Source organism: Lampetra fluviatilis, chromosome 39 (assembly GCF_964198595.1).
Source record: "Lampetra fluviatilis chromosome 39, kcLamFluv1.1, whole genome shotgun sequence".
In the NCBI taxonomy this organism is placed as follows: domain Eukaryota; kingdom Metazoa; phylum Chordata; class Hyperoartia; order Petromyzontiformes; family Petromyzontidae; genus Lampetra; species Lampetra fluviatilis.
This window is the reverse complement of record NC_136313.1, coordinates 509,386-524,623: the sequence shown is the minus strand read 5'-3', so window position 1 is coordinate 524,623 and position 15,238 is coordinate 509,386. Positions and strand designations below refer to the sequence as shown.

The 15,238-nt window shown below is 58.2% G+C and overlaps 1 protein-coding gene across 2 annotated transcripts in view; it reads left to right on the top strand.

Moving 5' to 3' along the window:
• The window catches only part of LOC144945813 (CDC42 small effector protein 2-like), a 45,749-nt gene that overhangs the window by 17,654 nt on the left and 12,857 nt on the right, over positions 1-15,238 (top strand). Inside the window, exons 1-2 of one of the 2 annotated variants that reach the window (XM_078874352.1) lie at positions 3,547-3,857; positions 13,432-13,885. In XM_078874352.1, coding sequence (XP_078730478.1) covers positions 13,832-13,885 — 54 coding nt within the window. In that variant the 5' untranslated portion in view covers positions 3,547-3,857; positions 13,432-13,831. Of the gene's footprint in view, positions 1-3,546; positions 3,858-13,431; positions 13,886-15,238 lie in introns of those variants that run through there. The other variant, XM_078874351.1, reaches the window with a different exon arrangement.

Below are 15,238 nucleotides of genomic sequence, written 5' to 3'. Positions count from 1 at the left end.
CGTATGTCACGCGTCCATGCTCTCTTCACGGCTCTTCCCAAATCCCACGTCACACCGGCCCCCTCCCTCGCTCCATCCATCCTCCCCGATCACTCCCTCGCTCTCCGCACACGCAAATCTCTCGCTCTCGCTCCACACGCTGAGCCAACCCACAGAACTCCGCCTGCTCCCCACCACCACCTCCCCACCACCACCACCACATGCACCTAGCCTGGCACAAGCGTCGTGGTGACGTCACCGCCACTTAGTGGCCTTCACAGGCTGCTGGGGCAAGTGCTGTTAGCGAGATACCCCGTGAAGGCCGGCACTGTGGCACACCCAGGGGGTGGTGTGGCCAACAGCGCGCCTGCCCGGCTGCCTTCGTCTCACCATTGCACTACACACTGCACCAGGTACGGACTAATTTGAGGCTGAGTCAACCTAGGTGGAGGCCCAGGACCGGTTCAGATAATCGTCACCGGTGTTGGCCGTGAGCGGGAATCGAACCCGGGTCGCGGGGTTTATAGCCCAGCGCGCTAACCGCTACACTACCGCTCCCCACACTAACACACACAACAACATCCGCCATTCGCCACTAAGTGGCGGTGACGTCACCACGACGCTTGTGCCAGGCTAGGTGCATGTTGAGGCCATGTGAAGTGTCGAATGCCCGCTGGCAGGAGGTCACAGAGCAGATCCAGGTGTCATGGGTCGACTGAATGAGATGAGTGGCCGATGCACCACCTTTGCCCCCTACTGTGCCAACTTGCTGTGCTTTAGCCACGCGGCGCTCCGCTCACAACAACGATCGTTGTTCCTCCGCCCTCCATTGTTGTTGGAGGGTGACTGCCTCCAACTGCCCAGTAGCGTCCTTCACGAGCCTCATTCACAGATGCCGATCTCGACACCGCTCGTATCAGTTTAGCCCCCTCTATCCGGCCGAACAAAAGCTGTTTAGGCATTCGGTGGCTGGACATGTGGGCTTCATGACCTAGCGAACACAGCATTGCCTGCTGGAGGAGCTCACCGATGGGACTTTGTCCAGATCTTTCAAGGATTTGTGAGCTCACACAATCCAGCCTGGCTAAACCCAGGATGGATCGTAGGCAGGCCAATTTAAATGTTTCTAGCTGGCGAAGATGTTCCATGAGGAGGGTCCACGTTTCGCATAGAGAAGGGAAGGCATGACTGTGGTCGAGAAGACCTGAAGCTTCGTGTGGAGTGACAGACCAGATAGCTTCCACACAGCGTTACGCAACCGATGAAAAGATAATGCCGCTCGACTGATTCGGGGTGAGACCTCTGCTGTCAAACCGGAGCCGGTCATGAGCACACTGCCCACGTATGGGAAACTCTACACTCTCTTCACAACTTCCCCATCACCAACTGGGAATTGTAGGGTGGTGTGTCTGATGGTACAAAATACCCAGGCAGGTGCTTAGTTATGGTGAGGCTGATGGTAAGGCCCCACCTCTTAGTGGCACGCTCCAGGTTCAGCAGCAGCGCCTCCAACTCTTCCTCTGAGTGAGCAGCAATTACCAGATCATCGGCATACATAACATGGTTAACCAATAGGGAGCCATCCCTTGACCACACCCGGGTATCGATCAGCCTCCCATTGTATCTGTACCAGATGACAATTCATCCGGTACAACCATCAAAGGCTTCACAAACTACGTGGTCGAAATAGTAGTTAAATAATGTGGGAGCCAGAGTACATCCGGGTCCTGGGTGTACATCCACCACTGGAGTGGAAGAATGGCAGGCGTATCTTACAGATGACAAGTCGATGGTCAGTGGACAGATCAGCTCCACGGTAGGTCCTGGTGTCAAGGACATGGTCCCGCATCTGCTGTTCCGTCACTATATAGTCCAGCAGATGTTCTTGCTTGGACCCAGCATGCATCCATGATGTGTGGATGCGCCGATGCCGGAACAGCATGTTGGTAATTACAAGCCCATAGGCTGCACAAAAGTCTAGCAACTTCCTATCATTGTTATTGAGCTGATCTGGCCCATGGCTTCCAATCACTCCAGACCAGGTGCCAGCATCGTGACCAACTCGGGCATTAAAGTCACCCAACAGGATGACTCTATCCCATGTGGTTGCACCTGTGAGAGGAGGTCATAGAAGGCATCTGACTCATCGGCTTTGCCTGCATCCCTCCACGGATGTTCATCTTCGGTGGGGGCATAAGTAACCACGATCACCACTCCTCGCCTCCGGTTGATGGGAAGGCGAGCCCAAAGTAGTGACACATACACTAACCCACACACACCACACACACTAACCCACTAACCCACACACACCACACACCCACTAACCAACACACCACACTCACACACCCACTAACCCACACACACTCACTCACACACACACTAACCCACACAGCATACGCACTCACACGCCCACTAACCCACACACACCACGCACACTTACACACCCACTAACCCACACACACCACACACACTCACACACCACATACACCGCACGCCGGGCTATGTTTTAGCTGCTCCTCCCTCCCTCCTCCCCCCTCCTCCCTCCTCCTCCCTCCCTCTCTCCCTCCTCCCTCCCTCTCTCCCCCCTCCTCCTCCCTCCCTCCCCCTCCTCCTCCCTCCCTCCCTCCCTCCCTCCCCCCTCCTCCTCCTCCCTCCTCCTCCCTCGTCCGCCTTTGACACCCCCCACCCCGTGGCCCGCGCCGCTTGCCGGCGGCTGCGGCACCGCGAGTCGCCGCGTGGCCCCGGCCTCGCCACGCGCTCAGCGGCGCCGCCGGCTTCGCCGTCGATTCGCGTTTGGGAAGTTCCATTCTGGGTCAGTGGTAGTGGGTGGGTGACACGGCTGTGGTGAGTGCATGTTTGAGTGTGTGTGTGGGTGAGTGCATGTTTGAGTGTGTGTATGGGTGAGTGCATGTTTGAGCGTGTGTGGGTGGGTGAGTGCACGTTAGTGTGTGTGTGTGGGTGAGTGCACGTTTGTGTGTGTGTGGGTGAGTGCACGTTTGAACGTGTGTGTGTGAGTGAGCGGAAAGGAAAGTGGAGTTTGCCAGAGACACGAGGAGGGGGGGAGGCGAGTGGGTGGGTGGGTAGAGAGAGGGGGAGGAGGGGGGCCCTTTTTTGGATGATTCTGCTGCTGGGTTTTGTAAGCCGTGGGAGGGGGTGAGAGGGGGAAGGGTGAGAGGGGGAGGGGTGAGAGGGGGAGGGGAGGAGGGGAGGGGTGAGAGGGGGAGAGGGGTGAGAGGGGGGGAGCGAGAGCGAGGGGTGGTGGGTGAGGGGGGAGAGGGACTCGCCCCAATCCGCACTCGCACGGAAGTGTCAACACAGACCCGTCGTGTCTTGGGCAACAACAGCAACAACAGCAGCAACAGCAACACGCCTTCACAGGTTCAATAACTCGCTGTACCACGCCGCGTGTGTGTACGGCGCTGTGTGTGGCTGTGTGTGTGGCTGTGTGTGTGTGTGACTGTGTGTGTGGCTGTGTGTGGGAGCGTGTGTGTGTGGCTGTGTGTGTGTGACTGTGTGTGTGTGTGACTGTGTGTGTGTGTGACTGTGTGTGTGTGGGACTGTGTGTGTGTGGGACTGTGTGTGTGTGGGACTGTGTGTGTGTGGGACTGTGTGTGGGACTGTGGCTGGACTCAAGACCAACCGGAGGGATCGAGGTAGTTTTGTGTTTTTATGTTCTCGTTTGAGTTACCGCGACAACGATCAGCATCTTTGGCGCCACCGTCCTCCACATCACCATCACCACCAACATCACCACCAACATCACCATAACCACCACCATCACCACCAACATCACCACCAACATCACCACCACCACCACCACACTCCCTCCTCGCCATTCCTCGCAGACTGCAAGCTCGCGAGCTTCCTTCTCCAGTCCCGTGAGTACAGTGCGAGGTGGCACAGTCGTCGTGTGCGAGGGCTCGGATCGTGGTGCTGGTTGAGATGCCCGGGGCAGGGGGGGGACGAGGAGACTCCGAGACGCCATCATCACCATCACCACCATCATCACCATCACCACCATCATCACCACCATCACCAACATCATCACCAACATCATCACCACCATCATCACCACCATCACCAACATCATCACCAACATCATCACCACCATCACCAACATCATCACCACCATCACCACCACCATCATCACCAACATCATCACCACCATCACCACCATCACCACCATCATCATCACCAACATCACCATCATCACCACCATCGCCACCATCACCATCATCACCATCATCACCAACATCACCACCATCACCACCATCATCATCACCACCATCACCACCATCACCACCATCACCAACATCATCACCACCATCACCAACATCATCACCACCATTATCATCACCAACATCATCACCAACATCATCACCACCATCACCACCATCATCACCATCATCACCACCATCACCACCATCATCACCACCATCACCAACATCATCACCACCATCACCAACATCATCACCACCATCACCACCATCACCACCATCACCAACATCATCACCACCATCACCACCATCATCACCAACATCATCACCACCATCACCACCATCACCAACATCATCATCACCATCACCACCATCACCAACATCATCACCACCATCACCACCATCATCACCATCACCAACATCATCACCACCATCACCATCATCACCACCATCATCACCACCATCACCACCATCACCAACATCATCACCACCATCACCAACATCATCACCACCATCACCAACATCATCACCACCATCATCACCACCATCACCAACATCATCACCACCATCACCACCACCATCACCACCATCACCAACATCATCACCACCATCACCATCACCACCATCACCACCACCATCACCACCACCATCAACACCACCATCACCATCATCAGCACCACCATCACCACCACCACCACCATCGTCGTCGTCAATGTCATCAGCGGCGGCGTCGTGAGCAGAGACGCACAGCAGCCGCGACACATCACTGGCGGACACTCACGCCCGCGTCAATCTCCTGCCTCGTCTCTGTTTGACTTCTTCCCGCGAGCCGCACTGGGAGTTGCACATCGCTTCGGCAGTGCTGGTTCTTGGTTCTTCTACTCGAGCTTTTCTCGGGATCGGTTTCGACATTCGCTGTCTCATCAGCAGCATTGGTTCAGCACAGCGACCTCACTGTCGCATTGCCCTGCGGCTCGAGGAAGCTGCCCTTTGACCCCTTCTCACGAACTCGCAACGCCAAGGGGTCGCGAGTTCGAGTCGCGGTCTCCTTGCCACTGCCCAGAACTCCGCGTTAGAGGCCGGCGGGGTTAGAGGCCGGCGGTGTTAGATTCTGGTGAACACCCCCGTGGGAAGGGACACTGCCTGGGAGTTGTTTGTAGGTTCGGGTTGTAACGAAAGGAGCGGTCATGATGGTGGCAGCACACACGCGCTTTCTCGAACCCCGCCTGTGCTGTACTATGGAGTGCTGTTGCCATATGTGGCCGGGTCCCCCCCCCCCCGCGTTCTCCGGTTTCCTCCCACAGGGCCGTTGCCCGAAACGTCATGCGTTCATTTGAAGTCCACAACCTAGTGGTATTGACACGGAGCGTGTTGAGGTTTGTTGTTGTTGTTGGTTATTAGTCATTCATAGAATTGGCCAAACATCCCAACGTAGCAGGACCCTATTGAGAAAAATGGTCACGAGAGGCTTTCTGGGTAATTAAGACATGTTCCGCTATACTGTTATTAAGAAGGCTTCTGCCGAGCGATGGGTAATACCCACCAGGGCCAAACTGCCAGAGGGAAACACTCGGTCCTGCTGTGTCCCGCTTTGTCCCGCTGCGCCCACGTTTGCCAGTGACGTTCTGCAGTCCTGGCGCGACCGCGGCGATGATCCTTGAGCGTGCCGGCTCCGGGGGCCGCCGGCTCGGGCGGCCACGGCGGAGCGGTCACCCCTCCTCTGGGCAAAGGCCGTCGAACCGCACCCCCACCCCCTCCACCCCCGCCCCCCGCCCCCGTCGTCTCGCCTGAACGCAGCTGGCTGTGCCGATAATCCTCGGGGTCGTCGATAACCTTCCCCTGCCCCTTCTCCCCCGTTCCTCCCCCGTTCCTCCCCCCTCGCGGCAGCGTCGCCGCGGTCGCCGCATGGTCTGCGGTGACCACGCGGCGGCCGAACGGTGCGGGACGCGGCAGCGGAGACGCGGGGCGGCCCCGACGTGCCCCCCCCCCCCGACGTGCCCCCCCCCCCGACGTGCCCCCCCCCCCCGACGTGCCCCCCCCCCGACGTGCCCCCCCCCCGACGTGCCCCCCCCCCCGCCCGGTGCCAAATCTTGGCTGCCGCCGTGCGAGAATTAAACGCGGACCGCCGGTTTCGTAGCACGGTGCGCCCACCGCTGCGCCACCGCTCCCCTGCACCGACCCCTTCGGCCACCGGGCCGGCGGCAATGCAAGGAAGCGATTCTAGAATGGAACCGCGATGTGGAATCTCGACAAAGTTGTGGCATTGTCGCGAGGGGGAGGGGGGAGGGGTGAGGGTGAGGTGGTGGGCAGAGGGTGAGGAGGGAGAGGGCGCTGGGTGGGGGGTGGCCCCGCTGTGCTGCGTCAGCAAAGTCACCTTCACGGAGCCCTCCCTCCACCGCGACGAATACAACTTCTTCTTGCGCAACCACATCAGCCCAACGGCTTTCTGGGAGTGCACCATTTCATCGGCGTTGGTTCAACGCAAGCGAACCTCCTCACGGGTTTCGACACGCAGTGTCTCAACATCGGTGGGGTCAGGCGGCGCTTGGATTGATTCTGGTAACCTGCCAGATGGTACACGGGGAAGGATGCGCCTCGTTTCTTGTTTTAAAGATATGGGCGCTCTTTAAGTTCGGCATTCTCGAACGCGGAACGCAAAGTAATCGTGGCCTCAACTTAACCCCCTGAAATGGGGCTTGAGATGTCTCCTCCAGTCTCGTGTGTGGATTTACGGAACCAGCTCCGCACGGCTCTGCTGAGAGAGTTGTTTGGTAAATACCGTGTCTTGCCAACGACACGTGTTACAGAGAGGACAGAGCGAGTGGTGGCGCAACGGTCGGCGTGCCGCACGGGAAGCCTGCCTCCCCCAAGTTCAATTTTCGCATCGGTGAAGTATGGTCAAACAACCCCGATGACTGTCTCGGTGCGGGAAGGCCTTCAGCCACGGGTGGATTGACTGAAGGACTCTTAAACTCTTGCGAATGTTTCTCTTCGCGTTTGTCAATTCTATCCGTGCGGCGCTTTCGCCGTACAGTGGGAAGCGTGTGAGTTCCAATACCCGGTTGGTTGTTCGGTTTGAGCAATCGTCTTCTCCGTGGCCGATAAATTATTAAGTTCCGCTTCGTGGGAAGTCATCGGCGGGTTGCTGTCAGCTGCACGTCCTCGCTATAGAAACGTGGAAGTTCCAAAGTTGGCTCGGTGGCAGGAGCGGTGAACAGCGTAAAAAGTGCCAGGCAAGGCGGGTGCGGGCAAGGAAATTACTTTGACCTTTTAAAAATTTCAGCACTGCTGTTATTCCAACGGAGCTCTTTCAGGAAGCTGAACGTTTGGAAACGGGCAACGGAGCCACGTCGAGACGGATCGTCACATCGCAGCGCCCTGATGGATGGTGGCGGTGTGGAGAGGACTTGATCCAGCAGTGGGTAGACCTTCGCCCGTGGTGGTGGTGGTGATGATGATGGCGATGTCGGGAGCGGACCCGCGATCGGCTGCTTGCGGTCACGCGTTTTATACATCTTACAATCCACTTTCAGTTCCTTACATCAAGTTTATCCACCTGACGGAAATTCAACACTGGATTCTTGTAATCCATCAGTGCGGAGGTGTGGGTGTTACCCGTCGTCGCATGTGTGCTGGGTTTTCGTTTTCCAGCTGCTCGGATCACCTTGCACGTGCCGAGACGCCGTCGAGTGGAATCGGGAAAACACCCGGCCGCGTGACCCCTCGTGACCCCTTGTGACAAGCAGCGCTAGGACCCCCCTTGGCCGTCCTCCCTGGGTAACTAAGACCATTGCGTATGGACGTATTGGGCGGTACGCGGCAAATAAAAACAGGAGTGGGGTGGGAGGGGGTGGGGTGGAGAAAGGTGGCTGTGGCTGCCGTCGGTCACATTTGAAAATGCCGAGGGGGGTTCACGGAGGGGGCAGTGGGTGGGCGGTGAGGAACAATGCCCCATTGTCCCCGCGGTGTCGGGGGCATTGTTCGCCCACCCGCTCGCCCGCTCGCTCGCGGGGGACAGGCCCACGCAGGCCGCGTCTCGCGTGGGCCTGTCGCAGCTCCAGCCCCTAATCGCTCGCTGTGCGTCGCTCGACCCCCTCCAGTTAGACCTCGTCACGCAGCGCTCCTCCGCCTCTCCTCGCAACTCCCCCCTCGCCTCCCCCCTCGCCTCCCCCCCTCCCCGTCTGTGCCCGGGTGGGGGGGGGTCTCATTGTTGCTGCCGTCTGTCAGTCGATCGATCATCGAGTCGGTCGGTCAATGAGTCGCTCGCTCGTTGCGCGAGTCGGTCAAATCGGGCGGTGGATCGGTAAGCGAGTGAGTCGCTCGGGCAGCGAGTTGGACACTTCGTGAGACAGTCAGTGAGCCGCTCGCCACTCCCGGTGCCTCGTGACTCGCGAGCGACACGGACGCGGGAGCAGTGCTCGGAACCCGCGACCGCTCGCTCCGGCGTCGCGCGTTGAGCGGTGACCTCCGTCCGCTGCGACGCAGACGCCGTGCGGCGACCGCTGGTTTGAAACGTGGCCACGATTTTGCAGCGCAGCCGTGGATTCTTATGTCCATCTGTGCCGAGCTTTGGAGTGTCACCGCCTCGTGTACAGCGCCGGGTTTTCTCCGCGTCTCCTCTCTAAACGGAACCAAACCGATGGAATTCACGGCCAAAACGTATGTACAGTACATTGAACTTCTTTCACACCGTACGTAGCCAACCGTGCAAATGGGAGGTGTAGCGGGACCCTCCTGAGAAAGAGTCTCGAGACTCGGAAAGGCTTGCGCATGTAATTAAAGAGCATTGTTCTTACCATAGTAGTAGTATCATTATGATTATTATTGATGAATGCGTCAGCTGCCTGCGAGTCTGTGTGATTTCGCGGCGTGCCGACGCTGGTGTAGCCGCACTGCTGAGCAAGCGGTCGAGAGGTTTTGCAGCAGCAGCTACTGAGACGGACCGTGTCCAGGGTTGAGGGTTCGGGGTCAGGGTCAAGCGTCGACAGGGCAGGGCCTCCTCTTTGGTGACTGCCGAGACTTAAAGGTCGCCGTTGCGTTCGCGTGTAGCTTATCGGCCAAACAATCGGCAGCAGAATTTGCGTCATAATTTGGATTTGTATGGCGTCTAAATGTAACCCTGCCTCGAGCGACTGCAATTTGCTTTGTCATATTTTTTTTTTAAAGATACATTCTTTTTCTCATTTCTCAACTTCACTCCCGACCGTGCTGTCGGCAGTCGTGTCACGAGGCGCGTCTTAGAGACGGGCCCGTGGGGAACTCCGTAACTCTGTCACTTTGTGACCCCGTGACTCTGTGACCACGTGACCCCGTGACTCCGTGACCCTGTGACTTTGACTCCATGACTCTGTGACCCCGTGACTCCGTGACCACATGACCCTGTGACCCTGTGACTTTGACTCCATGACTCTGTGACCCCGTGACTCCGTGACCACGTGACCACGTGACCCTGTGACTTTGACTCCGTAACTCTGTGACTCTGTGACTCCGTCAAACCCGCAAAGCCGAGCCAGGAGCAGCGCTCTCGCACGCGCTCTGCTAGGCAGACAGGTCCACACCGCATGGCACTCACACCAAAGATTTGTAATTCCTAGCGCTGGTGGTTTATAGGGGTTTTGTTTAGCTGGGGGGTTGTAATGGCGGTGGCTCGGCTGCTGTGCACGTGGCTCCCTGTAACCCAGCACTGTGAAGGCAGCAGCAGCAGCAGCAGCGAGGGGTCGGTGGATCACCGCAACGATGTTGTGAAATCCCTTCACCGTGGGCGTCGAGGTGGAGCCGTTCCCTGGCTCGCCAGGAGAAGGCGGCACAGCACAGCTGTGGTCTCCTCCACCTGTTCCGTCTGGACGGGATCGAGTGTTGCCTCCTCGCACGCGTGGGGTTTTCTCTGGCCGCTCCGTTCTCCTCCCACAGTGTAAGCGCTCGTTGATTTGGCCGATAACACCTTCGTATGTAGAGGATCGCAGAGCTTGGACAATCGTCGGTAGTGCCGATTCACCCGCGGAGCTGCCGCCTTCTTGCTCACCTGCAGTTCCTCGTCGCGCCTCTGAGCCCCGTGGAGAGCCAGGAGCGAGTCGAGTACAGCGGTGGTGGCAGCGTTACAATTTGACGTCATCATCATCACCATTAATGTTTCACCGACTTATGTGGCAAAACCAAATTGGTGGCCGGGCCCGGGACGATCAACCCGCCCGCCGCTCGTTTGAACTCGTTGGCGCCCGTTGGCCGAAACCCGGAGTCGCAACCGGGACCTCGGCGGTGGCGGCTCGGGCAGCCTGACCTCTGAACCGCGGCGGCGGAGGTGGGGGGGGGGATGCTTCATCCAGCAGTGGATTGATCATGGCTGATGCTGATTTACCGGACAGACCGCAGAAGGGATTGAATTGCATCCACCCACACACCCACCCACACACCCATACCCACACACCCACCCATACCCACACACCCATACCCACACACCCACCCATACCCACACACCCACCCATACCCACACACCCACCCATACCCACACACCCACACACCCACACACCCACCCATACCCACACACCCATACCCACACACCCATACCCACCCACCCATACCCACACACACACCCATACCCACACACCCATACCCACACACCCACCCACCCATACCCACACATCCACACACCCACACACCCATACCCACACACCCACCCACACACACACCCATACCCACACACCCACCCATACCCACCCACCCATACCCACACACCCACCGATACCCACCCACACACCCACCCATACCCACACCCATACCCACCTACCACCATAACTACCCATACCCAACAATACCCACCCACACTCACCGACCCACCCCCACCCACCGACACCCACCCACCTGCGTGTTTGGCACCACTGTGGCAGTGGAACGTGACTTTTGCGGGACATTCTGTCTCTGCGTTTGGTGACGGTCGGTCGGCCTCGGCCCCCCTCTCCCGCGCGTCCTTCTCCGCTAGCGCCGCTCACCCAACGCTGTCTCCCGGGGCCATCGCTCCCCCCCCCCATTAGGATCTTGGCAATGCGTTCGCATTTCATCGCTGCCTGCGGTTTCTACCTCGAGCCTTCAGGTTGCTAAAACATGCGTGGCCCTCGCTGCCCGTGCACTTTGTGTATTTATTGTCGCCCCCGGGCCGCGTGGTGAGACTGAGCGCTTCGAGCGCCTGCAGCTCCGAGCGGCGCTCGCTCCACAGACCCTCCGAGACGACACGCCACTCTCCCCCCCCCCCCCCCCCGTGTTTAGTAACAGAATCAGAATGAGCTACAAATCTCTTCTTCACAGATGTCCAATCGGGGCACGGGGCAACGACTCGCGGCCACCTCGCCCAAAACAACTCCCCGATTATTATCCCTCGATGACTCCAAATCCCCTTCTCGCCCCCTCTCCCTTCCCCGTCACAAACTCTTCCCGACTACCCGGCCCATTCATCATCACGCTTGCCCATCATTAACAGCTCACTGTCACGTTCGTCATCGTTTATTTCACGTATCATCAACGTATTCATCACACGCTGCAATCCTTCTCATCAGCTCGTCTCATCCCATCGCACTATACTTGCTCTAAAAATAGTTAATTCTCTGTTCAGAGCCTTATTGCATGCGCTATATCAACTGAAGTTGAAGATAAGATCTCCATAAACGGCTTAACTGGCCAGACAAATGGTCGCTTTTATAGTTCCGTCCCGTCGTGTAAAATTGACGGGCTTGGTAGTGACGAGTCTGTGGTGTGTGGGACACTGCGTCTGTGGGGGAGCGGTGGGGGAGTGGTGGGGGAGCGGTGGGGGAGCGGTGGGGGAGCGGTGGGGGAGCGGTGGGGGAGCGGTGGGGGAGCGGTTAGCGCTGCACCCCGCTACCAACCCGACGAGCCGAGTTCGATTCCCGCTCACGGTCAACACCGGTGACGATTATCTGGACCGGTAGTGGGCCTCCCCTAGGTCGACTGGGCGTTAAATGAATATATTTGGTGCATTGTGTAAATAACAGCGCTGGGAAGACAAAGGCGGCTGGGTGTAATTTTGGCCACCACCCCCCTTCCTCATGTGCGCGCCGACCATCATCGGTGCTCGCCAACAGCACTTGCCCCTACAGCCTGTTAAGGCTGTCTGGGGGATCTTTGTCTTCGTTCTGTAAGCATGCGTCTGCGAGTTTAGCACGAAGGCTTTCGCGACAAATGTCATCACGGAAGTGTCTGTGAGTTCGGCGAGTGGCTGTACGTTGTAGTTTGTTTACTACATGAGCGGAATAGAATATCTAAACCTGTCACGGGCCTCCCCTAGGTCGACTCAACATTAAATGCGTAGCTTGTACAGTACGCAGACAACACCGCTGGGGAGACAAAGAGGGCCGGGTATGGCTCTGGCCACGCGGCGGCAGCCTTAATAGGTGCTCACTAACAGCACTCGTCCCTGTAGTGTGTAAGGCTAGACGCGGCTATATTTGTCTCTCGCCACAAACACGCCCTCCGTGTGTGTGTGTGCGCTTGTATGAGCCTCACGCGCTCAGTCCTCCACCCATGTTGAGGACTCCAGCCACTGACTGTCACATCCACGCTGCGTCCACCGCACCGCGTTCAGTCGACACTGCAGGTCACAACAACTCGCTCGCTCACTCACCAACTCACACACTCGCTCACTCACCTACTCACACACTCGCTCACTCACCTACTCACACACTCGCTCACTCACCTACTCACACACTCACCTACTCACACACTCGCTCACTCACCTACTCACACACTCACCTACTCACACACTCGCTCACTCACCTACTCACACACTCACCTACTCACACACTCGCTCACTCACCTACTCACACACTCACCTACTCACACACTCGCTCACTCACCTACTCACACACTCACCTACTCACACACTCGCTCATACGCTCACTTGCTGAATCGCCACACTGCCGGCCACTGCTCCACTGTGGAACTGCCTGCTCCCATCATCATCACCGCCTCTATCCCCCCTGTCTATTACAACAATGATGGTGCTGTTTGTTGCTGGCCGTTTGAAGTGTCGCTCCCTTGGTGCCTGTGATTTTAGAAGACACACACACAACGTGTGTATATATATACATACACACGTTGTGTGTATGTATATATATACATACACACACGTTGTGTGTATGTATATATATACACACGTTGTGTGTATGTATATATATATAAATATTTGCTTCTTCTCCTCTGATTTGTATTTGCTCTGCTTTCTCCCCAGGGCCATCGCTTTCACACCGCGGTGGGTGCGGCTGTCACCGGCCTGGAACTCACAAAACCTCCTCGGTGCCGCCTGAAGCGTCCGTCACCGCACGAGGGTGCGGCGGTAGCGGCGGTAGCGGCGGCAGTAACGGCGGTGGCGGCGGTGACGGCGGTGGCGGCGGTTCGGTGATCGGCGGCTCTCAAGGACGGACCGAGAGAGACCCGGCCGGTGGCCACGCACGCCGGCGGCCTCCCAGCGCTGCCCTTTGACCCGGCCCTCCCTTTAACCTGCGCGGGCGGCTTGGGGCAGCGCCTGCCGCCAGCGTCTCCCCTGCCGCGTTCGGCCTCCGCAACACCGCCCGCCCGCCCGCCCTGCCCCCCCCCTCCCCTGCCTGCGTGCCCCCCAGCCCGGCACGACGATGAGTGAGTTCTGGCTCTGCTTCAACTGCTGCGTGGCGGAGCAGCCGCAGCCGGTGAGTTACTCGTCACGAGTACACCGCGTGGATCGTTGATGCGCGCGAGTATCTGCGTGTGTATGTGTGTGTGTGTCTGTGTGTGTGTCTGTGCGTCTTTGTGTGTCTGTGTGTCTTTGTTTTTGTGTGTGTGTCTGTGTGTCTTTGTGTGTCTTTGTGTATCTTTGTGTGTCTGTGTGCATCTCTGTGTGTTTGTGTGTATCTGTGTGGTGTGTGTGTCTGTGTGGTGTGTACGGTGTGGAGGAGCGGTAGTGTAGTGGTTAGCGCTCCGTGTGTGCGAGTGTTCACTAACAGCACTCACAGCACTTTCCCCAACAGTCTGGTCAAGCTATACGGGGGATTTGTTGTATTTGTGTGTGGGGAGCGGTGGCGCAGCGGTTAGCGCACTGTGTGTGTGGGGAGCGGTGGTGCAGTGGTTAGCGCACTGTGGGTGTGTGTGTGAGGAGCGGTGGTGCAGTGGTTAGCGCACTGTGTGTGTGTGGGGAGTGGTGGTGCAGCGGTTAGCGCACTGTGTGTGTGTGGGGAGCGGTGGCGCAGTGGTTAGCGCATTGTGTGTGTGTGTGGGGAGCGGTGGCGCAGTGGTTAGCGCACTGCTCTGGACCCGGCACCGAGCCGCGACCAACATCGGTGACGAACACTTGAACCGGTCCTGCGCCTCCCCCTAGGTCGACTCGGCCTCAAATGATTACCCGGTGCCTTGTTTAAAAACATCGGCTCACCGTGCCGTTGGTAACATGACCTCTTCGTGAGTCAACCCGGCGTTAATAGGTGCGCAGGAACTTTCCCCAACTCTGTGGCTGGCTCTAAGGCTATACGGGGGATCTTTGTCTTGTGCGTGTGTTGGCGTTGGTGGGAGTGGTGGCGCAGCGGTCGGGATATTCGATTACAAACCTTTGGACCCGACTCCGACCGCCGAGTCTGATGCACGCGACCAGAAGCGATTTGTGTGTTAGCCTGCCCCGTGCCCCCCGGGGCGGCAGGGATCATCTGCTCGCTCGCGGCGCTTGCTCGATGGCGTCGAGAGCCGTCCGAGCGGTAACGAGGGTTGCGCGCGATGGATTCTCACCGCGCGCCTTTCGCCCGCCCCGCTATCGGAGTGGGGGGGGGGAGCGACGTTGCCACGTAGTTTGACCTCCAATTTCGTGCCAAATTCGAACCGCGACACCGGCGCGCAATAACGCCACCGGAGCTTCCGACGAACGCCGCGGACCGGGACGGAAAACAGTCTAAGATGAGAGCGCCGCCACCGAAGTGTTAACCAGGGCGGCCGCGGGGCGCGTACCGCGAACCCCCGGCCGCGTCACCGCCCCGGCACGAGCGGCCGCAGCCAACCCGCCCGGCCCTGCGTTGCGT